The 20,582-nt window shown below is 39.6% G+C and overlaps 1 protein-coding gene across 2 annotated transcripts in view; it reads right to left on the bottom strand.

Annotated features, from left to right (window-relative positions):
• Positions 1 to 11,742: 11,742 nt before the first annotated feature.
• The window catches only part of LOC145989846 (endoplasmic reticulum lectin 1), a 94,287-nt gene continuing 85,447 nt past the window's right edge, over positions 11,743 to 20,582 (bottom strand). For both annotated transcript variants that reach the window (XM_083125298.1, XM_083125297.1), the window contains one exon: positions 11,743 to 12,458. In XM_083125298.1, coding sequence (XP_082981424.1) covers positions 11,988 to 12,458 — 471 coding nt within the window. In that variant the 3' untranslated portion in view covers positions 11,743 to 11,987. The remainder of the gene's footprint in view (positions 12,459 to 20,582) is intronic.

A 20,582-nucleotide genomic window follows, 5' to 3' on the forward strand; every position in this document is an offset into this window, starting at 1 on the left:
GCAAATGTCAGAATTTGAACTCTAAAGATAATAATTCTTATGTGACGAATAGTATCATGTTGTAAGCCAGTGGGGATTTGAGGTGCTTTGTGTATTGTTGCTTTTCGAAATTATTTTCGTTGTGACCATTCTTGATATAGGCATTTTTCGACAAGTTCTTAATTAGTTTGGGTTTTTGTTTCAAGTCCATTTTATGCACAGATAGGCTAATCGGAACTGGGCGTACAGGTTAAAGTGGGATCCAAACCTTTGTGTATCCACCAGGTATGAAACCCAGGACCCCTTGATTTTAAGGCTTGACGTTATCACTACGTCATCGTGAAGGCCCTACGTTATATCTGCATGGATTAACATAAATTGAGGACTAAAAGTAGTAAACGTTGTAAGTGCCCAAAGTGAATTTTTTTTGTAATCTCATCTTTTCGCACATCAACCCGTAAGAACGTGCACACTAGTGACCTCTTTACACGCCCTTTGAACTACTTAGAGGGCTACCAGCCACATTTCACAGTTTAACGTGGAAAATGGTGTTTGAATTATTGTGGCACTTACAGCGTTTACCAATTTTAGTCTTCAATTTATTTTAAGCATATTTCTCACACTAAATAGAGTTCATTATCACCACAGACTGGAAATTAGTTTATAGACTATTACCTTTGCCGTTGTTTGTACCAACCTCGGAGACTATCATGACCACTACCTGACATTGGATGTCACCTTGCTAGCCGAGGTCTTCGAGGTCTTTCGTAGACAATGCATTGCCACATATCATTTGGATCCTGTGTACAGCCATCTCAGAAAGAACTACTGCATCTAATCTGATAATGCCGTGCTATAGCCTGACAAGTTAAGTCTCGATATGTGCAGATCGCTGGGGAGCACTTCCTATTACGTCATCCTCCCCACCACTCTTCTACGTGCTGTCTGGCCTTGAAACTACGAGTGGTGCCAACTCAGGAAAATTAAGCTAAAATAAATATCACAAACTATTTTTACTGTGTAGATTGTTGGTGCCGGCTCATATCAGTTTATCAGTGGTTAATTTGATTTAATCCGGTGTGTGGGTCGTAAACTGTACTGTTACGCACGTGCATTAACGTTTATAACTAAGGGAAACTACTGGGCGAATGACTTCATTTTCTGAATGCGACATCGAGCAGTGGCCTGTTTTTTTTTTTAAAGCCGAGTGGGGTGGGGGTTATTTTGTTTATCGTACAACAATCACTACGAGAAGGCAATCTGATAACACACTTGCCTGTGTTCTCTTTTAAAGCACTGAAATGTTCTTGCTCTTTACTCTTGGCTGCATCTTTTTGAAATGCAAAAATCAAATCATACCGGGTCCAACGAAATCCACAATCTGCTCTGGAAAGCCCCTTAGAGGACAGGCCATAGAAATTGTTTACAATGTTGCAACATATTTGCGAAATCAGAAGGAGTTACATAAACTTAAGTATAATGTTGTTGAGTCCACAAGCGCCGCCACGGGAGTATCTAAATGGATGGTTTCTCAAGTTTTAAAAGAATTGGTTTGGATTGATTTGTTGTTATAAGTCCACTTTACGCACAGTAAGGCTAATCGGAACTGGACGTACAGTTTAAAGTGGGATCCGAACCACTATGTGCCTCCACCGGGAATCGAACCCGGTATCCCTTGATTACAAGGCGACGACGCTACCACTACGCCATCGGGGAGTTCAAGTTTTAAAAGAAGGAAAAAAGTCATTGGCGAAAGGTGAGCTGAAGTTCTGTATTCTGACAGGTAGAAAACAGCCCAGGCAAAAGCGAATACAAATTTCGTTGAATATCCTCAGACCATTCCGCTCCCTCCAGGTTGCAACACTGCGAACCAACGTCGCTGCGGAGAATGGAGTGGGGAAATGTGGTGTGAGCTGCGCAACAGCTATTTGTAGCATCTTGTTTTTAAACTTGTCAAGTTATACGCAAGGCAGTCCTGGCTAGTAAGAAAACATGTCCGAGGCCTCATTTCCATTCTCACTGCCCACTGCTTATCACTTGAACAAGACCTTGAATGAACTTGATGGACACAACCTACAGGAGGAACGGGGAGGGGGTGTTTAGATTTGCTGATATTCACTGAGAAGCGTGGATCTCCCTTCGACAGCCGAAGGCATTACGTAGTTGATTTTCGATCTTGCCACTGAAGTTCCCGGGTTCGATTCATGGCCTGCACATGGATGTTTTTTGGTGAAGTTCCCTTCGTTAATTTCATTTAATTATTATCCATCCTGATTGTCGCATTAGCCAGAAGTGGTAGAAAAGTGACTATATATAACCAAAAACACAAATACATTAGTGATGCGGTTGCAGATATATTCACATATATAAATATCAGTTTGCGTGTGCCCACCCATAAATGTGTTCTGATTTTATTCATGTGTGCCGGCAACAGTACATCAAGTATGACATTATTTTTTTCTTTTGTTACCTGAAAACAACTTCATTCGATCTAATAATTGTGACTTATCTACAGTTAATTACAGGATCATTTCACTGTAATGTCACCATACTAGGAAAAGAAGTGCGGCTTTACAAATGCAACACTGGAATGAATCTACGTGTATCTGTGGGAGTTAGGATTTATATATGTGGCAAATGTGTTTCTCTGGTGTTTTTGTGTGCGTGTGCGTTCGCTCACACACGTAATCTCTTAGATGAATTGTGTCAGTTCAAAAACAGCACTTGACATGTTGACCTTATTACAAAAATATGTTTATTACAACTAATATAGGAGAATTAGAGCGAAAAAAGACATCTGAAAACAAATGGACAATGTAAGCCAGAGGTCCCAGGTTTGATCAATGGTCAGTCATGAATGTTTTGTACATCGTCATTTCATCAATTCAACCTTTTCCTAGTCGATATTAATATGAGATAGAAAAGCGACGATAAAATAACAAAAACCTTTGCTGCCTCAGTTGTCTCTTCACGATCTCGTCATCAAAGGGTCTGGGTTCGAGTCTCAGCTTGGACATAGGCATGTCCATTGGGAGTGTCCTTTCACAAATCTCACCCATCAATCGTTCATTTTTATTCTTGCGACTGGGCAAGAGTGGCAGAGAGAAGCGACGTTAAATAAGAAAAATGCCAGTTTCTAGAGAGATATACGGCATCTTAAAGCCTAGTCAAGGGTAAATAGTAGTAGTGTGTGTCATTGTAAATTCTAAATATATCGTACCTTGGTAACGAATCAAACGGAAAACTAATTCAAAACAAAATGTTGGAAATTTTAACATATTCCATGGCTCTACAGCCCTGGAAGGGCTTTGGTATATCTTCTGACTGCCAGTCTCTTTTCCACAATCCTACCTAGAAGTGTGGAGATCTTCAATCAGTAATGGGGTGACGTGGAGTCGGCATGTGGAACCCTAAGCCGTTAGAGGAGATTTTTATATTACACTATTCACTCGTAGCTCCCCAATTTCTTCACGATGGTGGGTTGCCACCGGTCCTATACACCAGCCGAGAACCCAGAGACTGAACCTAGGCGGACTGGAACCCATGCCGTCACGCAGCTCCTTAGATAGCACGGTCACGGAAGACTGTTGGAAATTTTAGGCTAAATAATGAAATCAAATCAAAATTAGTTTGTTTTTTTATGTTGAGTTGCATTATATTGCATTATTAGCGTTACTTCGTTTATATGTTATGAAATTTTAAAATTTTCTTGATTGCAATTTTAACCACATATTAATTTTAATAATTACAGCAGCTAAATTTGTTTGTTTGGATGTTGTTTAAGTCTACTTCTTATGTTGACAGACTAATCGGGTCTACACCTACAGGTAAAAGTGGGAACCGAATCACTATGTGCCTCCACGTATCGAAACCGAACTCCTTGTTTACGAGGGACGATATTACAACTGCAACATCGGAGAGGCCTGCATGTTAGTTGCTTGATAAACTTTTTACAAATTTTTCGTCGTGAAACGAATGTAATTGGGAAATCATTAGTGTTTTCTTCTTCTCTTTTTAAAAATATATTAACAGCCATTAGAAGACCTGAGTTATGTTTAAGAATTAGAGGGAGGGGTTCATGTCGACACCTTTTTGGTGCTACGTATGAAAAAAGGGTCGGTGGGGATTAAGACTGATTGATTGATTGCTTTTGTTTGTTTTTGTCGCATTTCTGCTCCTATTGGCTAACCACGAATATTAAGGTGAGTGACGATATGGTGAAATTGGTGAAGCGACATTCTTAAAGAACACCCCTTCCCAGGTGGCCGGAAATCGAACCCGTGTCCTTGGCGACATAGTATGCTCTGCTAACCAGTCCTCCATGTATGTCAGCAGTGAGTCTGAAATTTCGATGAACGTGTGCATGTCTCTCTGCTCCCTACCTCACCCCCCCCCCCCCCCCAACCTTGCACGCACACAACACAACACGCTGACACATTGACTTGCAACTTATTACAGGACGTCATCCAATGCAAGGAAAAAGAGAAGAAAAGCTAATTTGCTCTCGATATCCAGGAGTCTTCGCCTCAAGGACGTGGTGGGTTTGCCATGCACCGGTCTTGCAGAAGGTGCTAGGCACAGAGGAGACGAAGCTCATGCTCACCTTCGAGTCAAAGAAGAATTATGTGGTCCATTATCGCCTTCTAGAATTTTACCTCAAGCAGGGTTTGAGACTCAAGAAGGTCCACAGAGGTCTGAAATTCAGGCAGACCTTATGGTTGGCCTCTTATATCAACATGAATAGAGATTGCCGCGTCCGACAGATTGCCACGCCCGATCTCAATCCAAGGCAGACATAGATTCCTACAAATTCTTGAGTAATGCAATCTATGGCAAGACCTTGGAGAACAAAAGAAGGATGAGAATATTCAGATTGACCACCGATGAGAAAAAATCTTCTGAAATTGATCGCAGACTCCACATTCAAAAGATTCACCTGCATCGCTGATGACCTAACCCTCATCGAAAGAATGAATCCATCGGTGGCATGCAATGCCCTAATTGGGGTGGGCAACACTGTTCTGAAATTATCCAAGTTGACCATGTACGAATTTCATTACTAGATCATGAAGGCTAGATATGGACGTAACATCGAAGTAGCGTACATGGACACCAACTCCTTCGTATATGTGATAGAGAAGATGACTGACCTGTACAAATACCTCAAATCCATGGCAGAGCACTTCGACTTAAGCAATAACCCTCCAGACCATCCCTTCTTCAACATCCAGAATAAGATGATACTGGGCAAGATGAAGGACGAGGTAGGGAGACACATCATTACGGAAATTGCCAGACTCCGAGCAAAGATGTACTACCTCAAAGTACGCGATGAGGGGAAGTGAAAAAGGCAAAAGGTGTCAATCGCACATGCACCGCCAGGTTCACGATGGAAGACAACAAGAGATGCCTCTTCGAAGAAGAATCTAAAATGGTGATTGGAACTCGACTCACCAGCAATCTGAATGGTGTGCACACCAAGGTGACGACAAAGGTGGCCCTGGATGGGGCAGACAACAAATTGCGAGTATTGGACTGCCACCGGCACACCTTAGAGCATGGCCATTGCAATACCTCTGATCACTGCAAGGTCTGTGCTGACCAGGGTGATTAATCAGTCGAGCAGCAGCAGTGTTAGAATTTAAAATTGCTCGGTGACTCTTTCTTTCTTGACATCGTGGACGAAGGTCTTCTCCGCGATGAGGTTGACGCTGCACACTTGGTCCTCGGGCAGGGCATCATGGAATTCGCAGACGATCTGGAGGTTTGTTCGGTCATTGACCACAACCTACCTCCTCTTCGACGTGTTGATGACGAACATGGGCCTGCGAGACATAAATTCACTGGGGGTGTAGTACATGTCAACATTGTCGGCGCTCACCCTCTTGTACGCAGTGTATGCCTCCTACAACTTCAGGTAGTCTTTATTGACGATGTTCAGACTGTAATTCTCGTGGGGGTAGGCCTCATTGCAACCATTCTCCATGTAGGCATTTTTGATCTTAAAGTCATCGAATTGACTAGTGTCCTTCTCCTGGTTGTTGCCCCTCTCGGTCTGGAATAACACAATTACGAATTCGGGCATGTCATACTGCATGCTGTTGGATTATGTTGTCACATCGGATTCGAAGTGGCTGCCTGAGGCAAGTTTCTGTATGCACTGGTAGCCTTAAAATTGGATGGACACCTTCAGATTCTCCAGGATGTCCTCCTTGTACGTATTTGAGGGCGTAGTTGGATTCATACTCCACCACAGGCATGTGCAACTCCATAATCTGGATGATACACTTGGCGGCCTCGGGTAATGAACTGGCTATTGCAGTCCCATCCGCATTTAAGGTGCTGGTGCTGTAGCACACCACCACGTCATTGTCATTGGGTGCTGTACGGAATCTGATGCGCAATCCACCCTTCCACATGATCTCCTTGTAGTCGGAGAAGAAAGAACCCAGGCAGCAGGCGCATGGGGAAGAGCACAGTATGACTTTTGGAATTGATCTTTCCACCTGCCTCGAATACTCCTGCCTGGTAATATGCGGCATAGGTTTTGGATAATTTTAATGTCCCCACACCTGTGGAGGTGATGCCTGGGAAGTCGATGCAGTCGATGATGGTGCCATATTTTCTGACCTCTGCGTGCGAGAAGAGATGCAGCACGAAGTTGTCTATCAATTTCACATTCGCTGGGGCTGAGAAGCCCTCGCTACAGATCAGACCTGTGAGGGTGAATAAATCCATCTCCCACAACCACATCAAATTCGATTTCTCGATTCGCTTTGTTGAGATTGGCGAAGGTTCGGCTGTTGGGAGGGAATGACTGCAACTCGTAACTCTCGACTTGCTCCATTGTTTATTTATACAGGGTGACTGGTAATTAGATGTATTCCCTGAAAAGGGTTAAAGTAGAGACAATTTGCAATAAATTTGACCATATGATACCCCATCAGAAAATTAGTAGTTTTCGAGATAATCGAATTTCAGTTGTTTTTTTAAAAAAATTACAATTTTCCACATAAAAAGATGAATTGAGAAAAAACTGCTCATTGTATGGAACTTATTTCAGCATTTTCTTATAGCAAACAAATAAGTGGTTCGTTAAAAAAAAAGTTTTTCCCAAATAACAATCACATGTAACGGGTGGGTCTAAACTTACAAGTGATCAGGTAATAAATGTTCACAATTATGACTGTTCGGAAATAGGACTGTTCGCAATTAGCACGACACCCTTTCATCGCACCTCAGCACAGATGGCTTTGGTTTTTGGTTTGGTTTTGAGTTTTATCTTAAAACTTTTAAGTCCACTGTTGTGATCTGAACCACTATGCGCCTCCACCGGATAGTATCGAACTTAGTTTGTTATTATCAATGAAGAAATGTTTACATTTGTTTACATTTGTAATGCTACTCAAGCATTGCAGCAATCAAAAGATTGTCTTGAATTTGTCACAGTATACACTTCTCACGTATTTTATAAGCAGCCTCCCCGATGCCATAGTGGTAACGTCGTCGCCTTGTAATTCAGACTTGATGCCAATTGGAGTCACGTAGTTGTTCCGATACCAGTTTAAACGCTTTGAATGACGGTACCACAGAAGATTTAAGCACATTACTACTTATAATAAAATGCATAAAATATTAATCAGGAACTGGATCTTATATTATTTTTGTTATTCAATAAATATTAAATTCTTTATCTATTTGACAAACAGGGCAGTTGTTATTACACAAATTTTGGTAATCTTGAATGAACGCAAGCTAGATAACGAATGCGTGCTGTTATATCTCAATACTAATACTGCCTTTTCACCTATTGATGCAATATGTAATAGAGTAATTCAATAAAATATTCATTAATTTACATAGTTTAATATTTTAATTCAAACACTATTATTATTATTATTATTTCTGAGACATGGGATCGGCCCCCTCCAAAATTATTTCTAGATACGTGCCTGGTGTAAACAGTGGTGCTTCCCTTGTTTCTACTATATGGCGCTGGTGTTGTCCTGTTCAGAAAAGAGAATTAGTAGTTTAAGCATGAGCTCATTCGAGTGGGAACAGGATAATTGTTTACCTAAAATTGGATATTTATGGATTGATTCACTGGTCTACAAATTTTTTTAAACTTTCTGCTTATGTATATTTTTCAGTCTTATTTTCATAATTTGGACCTGCTGAACACGCATATGACATTGGTTTTGCTGTAATGTCAGTTTTTCGGATAATATGGATCGTTTATTATTTCTTATTCAAAGTTGCACGTGTAGCCTATATGTCATATGTATTATGTAGAAAAACATAAAATTACAAACACAGGACAGTCAGTACCCAGTAAATTACATATATAATGAACAGTATAACAATGAAAAATAGCTAAAGCAATACAATGAAATGAACAGAATACATTAATATGACACATCAGTCCCTTCATTTAGTTCATCTTATGTGACAACATGCTCAAGAGTGAATATTTGTTGTTCGTTGTCTTTTTTGGGAAACACTCCATTCCCCTTCGTCACGAACTAATCCCCAAATGTAATCACCCATCATGGCACAGTCCCATCTTCCCTGTTATCTGCTTTCCATGATTTGAATGTCCTTTTGAAAGTGTTCGCCATGTTCTTCGCTTATCTCTTCCCAAATTCTGCCAAAAGAAATCAAGATGTGAATGAAGCATGTGTAATTTTACAGACATTCTACAGCCCAGTGCTCTATATCTATCAATTAGTGTCTTAACTTGATCGTCAAGACCTTCACTTCTGTTGTGGACAAGAAATCCCTTCACCAAGTTGTGGAAGGCCTTCCAAGCATTTCTTTCCAGCACGGTCATATTTTGTTTAAGTTCATTACTATTTAGCATGAAACAAATCTGTGGTCCTGTAAAAATACCACCCACAATTTTTACCTCTGACAGATTAGGAATTTTTTTTATGTACTGTAGAGCAGCTGACTCACTATCCAATGCTGTCAAAAATTGTTTTGCCAACCTCTGTTTAATGTGCAGCGTTTGTAGGAGAATCTTCTCTCTGGACACTTAAGCTGCGCTTATCACATTGTGTTTTCCTGGAATTAGCTCTGTTCATTCAGGCCACACAGTTTGCTCGTATTGTCCCAGACACAGAGAAAACAAGAGTATACCCACTTTCTAACCCAAGAAGAAAACCAATTTTTTTGAAATCACCACATATGACCCACTGGTGTTAATCATATTGGATTTTCTCCAACATCACACTTGAGTAACTTTCCTTCAAATGGATGGAGTACGCGACTGGAATTGGTTCGTACTGAAAGCCAATTGCACTAAAAAGACAACTTTAGCACAGCGACTCTTCCACATCCAAAAAAAACAAAAAAAACACGATTAATAATCCAGATGTATGCTCCTCCCCAAAATGGTAAATGCTTTCATGTATGCCATTTCCTTTACTATACTTCATTTTTCTTTTCATTCATATATTTTTCCCTTTAATTCTTGCTCCACACTTTTATCCATGCTATAATTCTGTTTTTTAATATCAATTTTCAAATTTATATTTGCACTTTCAGCACCTTTTCTTGCTCCTTATTTTATTACTCAGTTCATTTTTTCCTCTTTCTCTTTATGCCATCTCTTCATTTATATTTCTTCTTCCTCCAGTCTCTCTCTCTCAGTGGCATGCCCAGGATTTTTAAAAAAAGTTGGGTTACGTGTACATTTTTTAGTAGTCAGCCCTCATTTTGCCTTCTTTTCCTGCCTTTGGCATCCTTTTTTTTTATGAATACTGGGCCAAAGGGGAGTTATAATCCACAATGCCCACCCCTTGGGCACACACCACTGTTTTCTCTTAATATGTTTCTTTTTTATTTCCTTCCCTTCCTCTATCTCCGATTGTATTATTTTCACAACCTTTATATCCTTTTTAAAGACCTAATTCCATATGTAAATCAGGGTCGTAACTAGACTGGGGCAGAGATTAAATTTTCTCCTTAAGGCCAATAGCCCCACTTCCTTAATTTGGCTTCATAGTCGTTAGTATGTATATAAGAAGATCCCTTCCAGAATGCTGGTTCAATGTATCTATATTTTACCTGATGATGGACACAATTTGCTCACAACTGGACAACATTTTAAAGGCTTTGTTTGTTTGTTTGAACTGTTGTTGTAAATAAAGTAGTGGAAAAGGTAATGACAACGTGCATGTGCTATCAGGCAGTGAGAAATGTCAGTTTGGGCCCATGTCGATGTGTGGAGTGCCAAAAGTGGTTGGTACAGTGAGTGCTGTGGTGTATGTATGACGACATTGAAATGAACACCATTTTCTGTACTGCTCTAAAACATGTTTACAAAGGTAGAATAGTGATTGTGGATCAAAATTCAGGTTTGATCATGGCAAAAATGCACAAGAATGTGATCAAAACTTGCACGAAGCCTGAAGCAATAATAACTTGCCTTACCTAATGGTTGCACAATGGTGACAATATCAAGAATCCAGCATGATGCAAATTTCCTCATGTTGAGGTTGTTCTCACGGACGCATCGCATTATGTAACCATCAGATACAGCTAGGTATTGTTGCTACAGGCTTCATGCAAGTCTTGCTGACATTGTCGTGCATTTTTCCACAGGCAACCTGGATTTTGATCCACAATCAATGTTCTACCTTTGTAAACATGTTTTAGATCAGTACAGAAAATGGTGTTCATTTCAACGTCGTACATACACCATAGCACTCACTGTACCGACCACTTTTGGCACTCCACACATTGACATGGGCCCAAACTGACATTGCTCACTGCCTGATAGCACATGCACGTTGTCATTACCTTTTCCTGACAGTGTTTCCACTACTTTATTTATAACCCACGTAGCTTTAAATTGTAATGGTATCTTTGTAATTTGAATACTATCTCATAATAGACACAAACAAATAATTTATTCGTACGTATTATAAACCTGCCCTATATTATTATAAGAAAAAATATTTAGTCTTTTTATATCTTCTCTCATGTCTGTGAAACAAATTGTCATGTCCATGGACATTACTTTTTTCTACATGGATCTAAACAACTACAGCAATGTTATTACTCAAGGTAGCATATCTCTTGAAAGTGAATATTAATATATTTTAAGATTTTTTTTCTTCACAAATAAAATATGCAATTCTTATTTTTCTGACAATAACCCTCAAATGTAATACCTGACAGGACATTTAACATATCCCACAGACGTAAAACCAGTAGTAGTGTTGGGGTGCCAAAAGTGGGGGAGCAAGGACAATTTAATCTCTCTTGGTAGACAAGGCTTAGCATTAAGAGGCCATAGTGTGGGGATAACTGCCCCACGCCCCTCCTAATTGCCGCCACTGTTTAAAACCTTAAAATTTGCTGTAGTTATCATGGTCACAATATTGTTAAAAAGATTACTGCATTACAGCTGAGGCTGTAAAGGGGCACTCAGCACAAACAAGAATAAAACACAGGACAACACACACACAACCCTACAAATATTATGCTGGCCATAGGTCCCGTCAGAGCATCGTTAGTCTGCAAAATGCAGTCCAGGGTGTACTACGTGGAAGTGAGGTTGGCAATTGGAAGGGCCACCCCTTACATCGATAGTGTTAAAAAAAAAAGGTAACTTTTTAATACTGTTTGTTTAGTAGCAACTGCCCTTTTCAAAATGCATAATTAATATTTATTAATAATGATAATAACTTATTCTCTTTCAGCATTCACAAGTATGTGTGAATGTTTTCATGAACTCATTATTTAATAACAGAGTACTTTACTATTTGATTCATGTTTTTATTGCAACAACAATTTTCAACATGGATCTACAATAATTACCTTAACATAATAATAACAGGTGCACAAATTATATACAACCAAATTATTCTGAAACACAAATGCTTGAACAAACAAACAAATACTGGAGCATGAAGTACTCTTAAGAGCACATCAAAGTTCTGTGATCATATTGTCAAATAATTAAGTTCCCATTGTCACCTACACCAAAAATAGTAATGTCTTCATTCCCCGTTGATAACATCCGTTGCATACTCCTCTTCTTCCTCTTCTGACACAGTGACGTCTTCAAGATCAAACAACGTCTCACGAACCAGCCCATGCTCATCCACCTTATCCAATAAATTACAGATAATAGGAGACTCCACACCCAAAATATACTCGCATACTTTGGGTTCAATCAAGTACAACGCCACAGCACTTGGACTAGAATTCTCTAAGCATTTCAACTTAACTTCCACATGTCTTGGGCGGCCAGATTTATCACATTTGGTTCCTTCTGAGTAAAAGTGTGAAACGTGTTTCCTTTGCGGCAGGGCTTTTGGTTTTTTGTGGGGATTTTTCTCCAGCCACTCAATGTGATGTTTTAAATTGAATTTTCCTAAATTAACCACTGCCCGAGTGCCATCCTTTTCTTCATGGTATTGGTCAACACTCTTCCCGTAACAGAACTCGTATTTCCACCATCCAGAGCCCTTAAAGAAAAAATAAACGTTCAGTGAAAACACAATATATTGCCTTTCCTTACAGATTTATTAGGATCTAGTTTTGTACTTCTCCAATTTGAATATATCATTACTAGGGCTGTGCTGTTACCGCTTTGAACTCATACCGATATTCACCCTGATTCCCACTGATACCGATAATTGAAATAACTGAAAGTTGGTGCAAATATTGGTCAATATTTGTGTGTAAATATTCCACTCTAATTATTTGCAAAAATTTACCAACACTTTTGCTTAAAATATTCAAGGATTGTGTCAGATTATTAAATTAAATGTCATGTTATTACAAAATTCAGTTTTTTCAAAATAAAAAGAATCTTTGAATTTTGCCTAATTTCTAGGATAATTAGACTCCACAAAACTGCTGTGTGGCATTTTAGTGCAGTCCATCAAATACCAAAATGCAAGAAAAATATCAGACAGTATTGGTAAATACATTCCAACCGATACTGTCTGATACTAATATATCAGCATCGGTATTGGCTCAGCCCTAATCATTACAGATAATAAAACCATTGATGCCAGAAAGTATGAGCTTCAATTTAATCCCTGATATCAGCCAATACTTTTCTGGAGTCCAAGTGTCTTGTGGAGTCCGCAACACAAGTTTCATTGTTTTAGCAATAACATTGTGGGGAGAAATGGATTTTGTGATTAAATAATCAACTTATGTGAAATTATATTTTAAAGCAAAACTATTGTTAAATTAGAGCCATGATGGTCTAGTCGGTAGGGCATCTGGCTGCCACATGGGAGACCCAGGTTCGATTCCTGAGGTGGGTGATGCAAGGTTGGAATTTTTCTGACCCTGTCCCTGCATAAAATGGCTCTGGGGATCACCCAGTCTCAAATCAATGGGTACCTTGGGGGAGGGGGAAAGGCAGCCAAGGTGCTGTGCTGATCACATCATCTCTAATGTAAAAAGGCAGAGATCGAGAATGTGCCTTCAAGGTAGGGTGCTACATGCGTGGGAAGCTTTACTTTACCTTACTCTTGTAAAATTGCTATGATATAATTGCAATGGAAAATTTTGTGTAAATATTCTAAACTATAATACTTTATTCATAACTGGGAGAAGAGAGATGCGGTAATAGATAAATATGGGGAAACTAGTACTCACTTTATCCGCAAAACTGTTTTTTCTTCTTCTTTCTTCTATTAATTTCAGTGGCCACTGCCAACGAGGATGGTGGCAGTAGCCATGCAATTAATAGAACAAAGGAGAGAAAAAACAGTTTCACGGATAAAGTGAGTACTAGTTTCTCCATATTTATAATACTTTAGATTCTTACAAGTTTCAAGTATTGCTAATCAGTGGGAACTGCTAAGGGTATCAGCAGCAGTGGTATCAGCCCAGCACTAATTAAGATCCATCTGGTAAAGTCACAAGCAAAAGTGAATGTAACTTGTCTAGTACAGTGAGCTGAGATAATTTTGCTTGTGACTGTTTATAGTACCAGAAATTGAACAGCAAGTCAGACAAATACAACCTACATACGAAAACGGGAAAGGTAGGTGCAATGAACAGCAGGGTCGAGAAAATAATTGAGAAACTGAGAGGCATCCCTACTGGCACAGGAGATGCAAATAGAGATGCAACTTCTCAATTAACTATAATCAACAATTACCAAATAAACTTCTAATAACGAAGTTTTAAAAGTTAAACTGCACTTACTGTTCAATAGAAGATATTTTTATGAACATTGTTCAAAATAAATTATAAAAAATATTTCTATGTAGAACATTTCCCATCAAGAAACTGGTTTAACGAAAAAGTAGAATCTATCCTTGCAAATCATGACAAGTACTGACTTTTCCACATTTTCAAATCACTGGGAACACGGTTAGAAAAAGATACTGCATATTAATAATTTCGCAGAGAAATGCAGTGCATTTTTATGGTTGAGGCATCTGGGGCAGCGGCTAGCGTGATGGGAAATGGGAGCACATCTGCTGGCAAACTGTATGTAATGCGTCAACCATAAAAGGCACTCTATATACGCCAATATACTTTTGGCTAATAGCAACAGAGAACTATTAATCTGTAGGATCCCTAAAGTAAATGAAAATTAACATTTGACGAAAGAAGTTCAAAAAATTATTTACTTATGAAAATTACTTTGAATAATGTACTAAATACATTTTGGAGCAGTTTATCAATTTGTGGTTGAAGTCCAGGTTGGAAAATAACTAGAGGTTACTTCTTGAGTTTTTCCATGTGCTGTTAGCTCAACTGGAGGTTGAGTGGCAGTTAACTTACTCTGTGCTTTACCCAGTGGTCAGCATTGGCAGTTGGGAAGGAACACGGCTGCCTCAACGAAAGATTGATCTCCAGACAATTTTTCAGTCAGACTGAAGTGCATACTAATATATAAGGGTTGCCCAAATGAAACTTAGACTTTTGTCATAGATTAACTATGCAGAGCTTTGTGTTTTCTCTGGTAGGTGGTGTTGTATCGGTAGCATGTCTGACTACCATGCTCAAGGTCCCGGGTTCGATCCCCGGCCGGTTCAAATGCGGGAACTTTTCTAACGGAAGCGGCCACGGTGCCCACCCAGCATCGAATAACATGGGTACCTGGGGGAAACCCTGGGGGGTAAAGGCGGTCAGGGGTGTGATGCTGATCACATCACCCCCACTCATGACCGGATCAAGAAAGTGTGGGGCGTTACCCCCCACACACCCTATATGCCTTCATGGTGTGGTGCTAAGCACAGGGGAACACTTTACCTTTTTTTTTGCCTTTAGGTGGTGTTGTATCTAAGAAAGCATACATCATATGAATACCTGGTATGGTCTGACGGCACAGTGTGTTGTTTACATGTGCAGAAGCACGTTCACAACATGGATTTGTTCAAAGGGGACCAGCGAGCAGTTATTCAATTTTTGAAGGCAGAAGGTGTGCCGTGATCTGCTGCGGCATTTCCGCTGGGAAGTTCTCGACCATCCTTCCTACAAGCCCGATCTCTCGCCCTGCGAGTACCACATCTTCAGGCCACTAAAAAAAAACATCTGAAGGGCTGCTGGTTCACCAACGAAGCTGAGGTCCGTGACGCCGTTGAAGATTGGTTCTGCAGCCAACCACAGATGTTCTTCGCTAAAGGTATCCATACCTTTGTGACATGCTGGAACACTTGCTTGAACAGACAAGGTGACTATGTGTAGAGGATATGTCACCCATGGATCATCTCTACTTCCTGTATGTTCATATATTCCAACCAATAAATCATTACAGAAAAAACCAAGAGTCTCACTTTCATTTGGGCAACCCTTATATAAAACCAAAGGTCATGCTCACTAGACTTTGCTTTGTGAATTCATACTCGATACATTTATCCAGGCATCAAGCAAATGGCAAATTGGTGCAGTGGCTATAGGTGGTAGCTTAGAGTGAATGTTTTGTTTCTTCTCTTCATTATTGCTTATTTACCACAATTTTACCATTCGTTCTAAGTTTTACTTTTGCATGATCCTAAAATAAATATTAAAAATCGTTCCTTTCTTTGTAACATTGGGTAGACATAGTGGGTAGTCTACAAAAAAAGAATGCTCAATGCGAAATGCTACATTCTCCCAAAAAAAACATGCACAAAGAGCTTGTACTCAAAAGATACACAGTCCGACAATTAAGTAATGAGACAGTTGTTATCACATGAAAGGGAAACAAAATAATTGAACATTGCCTGTTTATTACTCAAAGTACTCTATCACTAGTTTTAGACAACCACTGCTCTGTGGGACCGTGCATTATCGCGAAGCAGGAACCAACTGCCCAGTTCAGGATACTGAGGTCTGATACGGCCAGTTCTTTTCCATAATCATTCAGAGTAGGGATGGCCAAACGGATCCGGATCCGAAAAATCTGGATCCATTCGGATCAGGATCCAAAAGTTACGGATCTGGATCCGGATCCGAAAGTTTTGGATCTGGATCCGGATCCGACAGTTTCGTATCTCAATCCTATTATAATATTACCACACCTTAAAAGGTATTATGATCTTCGATTAGAAAGAAATTTTTCATTAGTTAGTCCTACAAGAATTTTTTCAAGTGTTGTTCCTAAAATACTTTGCTATGCATCGGCTAACACACTCATGCACAAAAATAATCTTACTTGTTTAACATAAAATGTCATAGCTGATTTTGTAAATGCCATTGAAACGAATATGTAGTCATTCGAATGTATTGGAAATGAAAACACACATAAATGTGAGACATTCCATTCCAGGATGAAACCTTTAACACATATAACAAGATAGAAATGTTATACAAAAATTATACAATTGTTCTACAGTAACAGTTTTATGAATTAAAATAAAACATTATAATATATGCAGTGTTATATAATTACAAAGTGTAAGACTAACAAGGGAGGTTATCTAAGTGTCCCCCTCCGATTTACATGAAACTTGGCAGGTGTATAGTGGGGCCCAATGGAAGAAATAGGTGTTTTTTTGTTTCAGCTAAAAAACGGTTTTAGGGGGCAAAATCCCCTCAAATGTCAAGATGAGGACAAATTGAAGTAAGGATCTGACCCCTGTGTCCCCCTCCGATTTTCATGAAACTTCGCATGTGTATAGAGGGGCCCAAAGGAAGAAATATGTGTTGTTTTTTTTGTTTCGGCTAAAAAAACTGTTTTAGGGGGCAAAACGTGCCTCAAATGTCAAGATGAGGACAAATTGACATGGGGATCATCTGACCCCTGTGTCCCCCTCAAATTTCCATGAAATTTGGCAGGTGTATAGAGAGGCCCTATGCCCCCTGTTTCTTCCTATGCCATATTTACGTGGTTTCGGGGTCAGATCCCCACTTCAATTTCTCCTCATCTTGACATTTGAGGGGGGGGCTCTATACACCTGCCAAGTTTCATGGAAATCGGAGGGGGAGACTTAGACTTCCCTTGTAAGTGTATTAATTAATTACAAATCGCGCACGAGCGCACACACACACTATATATATATATATATATATATATATATATATATATATGTATATTAGCAGGTAACAATATGTTATAAACACATTCTTACTTTCCAAAGAAGCGCATGTGGGATGGCAAAACGGATCCGAAAGTTTTGGAGCCGGATCCGAAAGTTCTGGATCCGGATCCGGATCTGAAAGTACCGGATCTGGATCTGAATATTCCGGATCTGGATCCAAAAAATTTAGGATACAGATTTTGGATCAGCCAGGATCCGGATCTGGCCATCCCTAATTCAGAGCACTATGATAGTAACAACCAATTACACTTTCATCCTCTGGAACAATTAGATGATGAATAATGCCTTTGCTGTCATTAAAAAACACATTGTCTTCAACCTTGGCTTTTGGAGCTGCATTTTCTTGCCTCTTGGTAAATTTAGTAACTTCCATTCAACGATTTGTCGGTTCGTACAAGAACCATAGTGAAAATGCTCCATCTTGTCCTTCAAAACAATAGAATTCAAGAAATGTTTATTCCTGCAAGCAGTTTTCAGACTGTCTTTCATGAAACTTGATGTTCACTCGCTGCTCCATAGCTATTATGTGACGACACCCTTCACCTCCCTCACGACATGATGGCATAATTCCCAGAATGCCCATTGCAAGATCATGAGGTGTTGCCAGGTTATATTTATGGACCACACTAAATCATGAACACGTTACTTCACAGATAGAATGCACACGTGGGACATTATAAAATCAGTCTACTTAATTGTCAGACTGTGTATGTGCAAATTTCTACATATCTTTTGTAACTACATTGCTAGACAGGAGTTATTTTCATTCTTGTTTTCTCTTTGGTTCTATAAGAAAGCATAAATGTTTATACTACATAATATCATTTTGCATTTTGGGACTTCGATCTCTTTTAGGAAAAAGGCCAAATATGTAGTATTGCTTTACCTTTACATGTATTTCCTTGTAGTAATACAAGGGGATATCAAAAAGTAATTGAGTAATTTTTTTACAGCAAAACGGAAATGTATTTACAAACATTTATTTGAAAGTACATTTATTTCGCCACCTTTCCACGAGATGGCAGGTGTGTGTACCTCGCGCACGCCGAGAAGCAGTTGTTTCAAAATGGCAGCTACGCTTGAGACATTCGACACAGTTGAGCTGCAGAGTGTGATTTGGTTTCTGTGGTCAAAGGGGCAGAAACCACCTGAAATCTATCGTGAGTTGTGTGCAGTGTATGGTGACACGTGCATGACATTCACAAATGTCTGTAACTGGTGTGCAAAGTTCAACGCAGGACATGTAAATGTCTTTGATGAACTCCATTCTGGACGGCCTCGCACATCCCACACACAGCGCAATGTTGATGCCGTGGAGTCATTGAAGGCCGGTGGTCAACAATCCAAACAACAGCGGATGCAGTGGGCACTTCATATGGCAGTGCATACTCCATCATCCATGAAGAACTTGGGTATCACAATGTGTCAGCGAGATGAGTCCCCAGACAGCTCACACCACAGCATATGGAGGACCGTATGGGATACAGTCTTGAGCATTTGCTCTGGTACCATAGGGCTGGAAACGCATTCCTCGACCACGTTGTTACCGGGGACGAATCGTGGGTTTATCATTACACCCCTGAACGAAAGAGACAAGAGTATGTTTGCAGGAAAGGTTTTGCTTAGTAATTTCTGGGACAGCCAGGGTGTCATTCTTGCTGATTTTGGGGTAAAAGGAGCAACTTTAAATGCTGCTGCATATTGTGCCACACTGGATCATCTACAAGCTGCTCTGTGGCGTAAATGTCCAGAAAAATCTCTGGAGGAGGTCATCATTCTCCATGATGATGCTCGTTCCCATGTGGCTGCATCAGTGACGCAAAATTCCTGGCACTGGGAAATTCTCAAGCATCCAGCAAACAGTTCAGACTTTGTCCCATCAGACTTTCACCTGTTCGGCTCACTAAAGGAACACCTTGATAGCAAACACTTCAGCTGCGACACTGAAGTTGTGACAACCGTGCGTTGTTGGTTACACGCCCAGCCGAATGATTTCTATTGCATGGGCATCAAAAAATTGATGTCACGGTGGGACAAAAGTATAAATGTGAATGGTTGTTATGTAGAAAAGTAGAGTAATGTTCAACCTTCAAAATGTATATTTCAGTTTTTGTGAATACATTTCCGTTTGGCTGTAAAAAAATTACTGAATTACTTTTTGATATTCCCTTGTATATAATACACATACGTAAGTTGTATTTACAATGTACACTATGAACTTCGGCAACCACATGTGCCATATTGTAGTTCTGCCTTTTCACATCAGGTGAAATTTGATTTGAATTGAGACATCAGACGTAGTGATTGAATTGCTTGCTCAAGCATCCAGGTCACAACTGCACCCAACCTACGGTCAGCGAACTATCGCTTGATTTCATATTGAAAACCCCAGTGCTGGTTAAGACTGGCAGCAAACTCCAACTGCTAGTTGGCTAACAATAAACCAACTCTCAGAAGCTTTCAAACAATCTTTGCAGTGTAACCTGCATGGCATTTCTTTCACATCTGCATTTTTTGATTGATTGTTTTTCTTTATTTTACTTCGTTTTTTGTACCACTTTTAGCTAATTTGCGAATATGAGGACGAATGATGAAATTGATGAATGGACACACACAAACACCCATGCCGGGATTCGAACCCCAGATCCCTGGCGTCGTAGCGTGATGTGCTAACCACTCTGGCACGGAGGCCAGCTCACATCTGCTTTTACTTGCATGATGCTTTCAAGTATGAAACAATGGTGGGATTATAAAAAAATTATAACTGGCCTGCAAACTGTGGATCTATTGTAATAAAAGAATAGTACTTTTACACAGCAAACATTTTAGTGGGTGCAAATAATTATCAACACAAAAATATACGAGGGAATGTAGAATCGGTAAAAGAGAAACTAACTTCTCTTTCTTTGTCCCTTTCACAATACTTTCCTAACTTAGGGTTACCAGATCGCTGTAAGGGGAATGAAGGACATTAAGTGAAAATGTAGGACACAAAACATTCTCAATAAATAATACATATTTTTATAGAACAGGTTAGAAAGTAGTTGTAAACTGACACTTTTCAGTTTTTAAAAAAATGAATTCTTAATGAAT

Source organism: Lepisma saccharinum, chromosome 7, assembly GCF_977018435.1.
Source record: "Lepisma saccharinum chromosome 7, izLepSacc3.1, whole genome shotgun sequence".
Taxonomy (NCBI): domain Eukaryota; kingdom Metazoa; phylum Arthropoda; class Insecta; order Zygentoma; family Lepismatidae; genus Lepisma; species Lepisma saccharinum.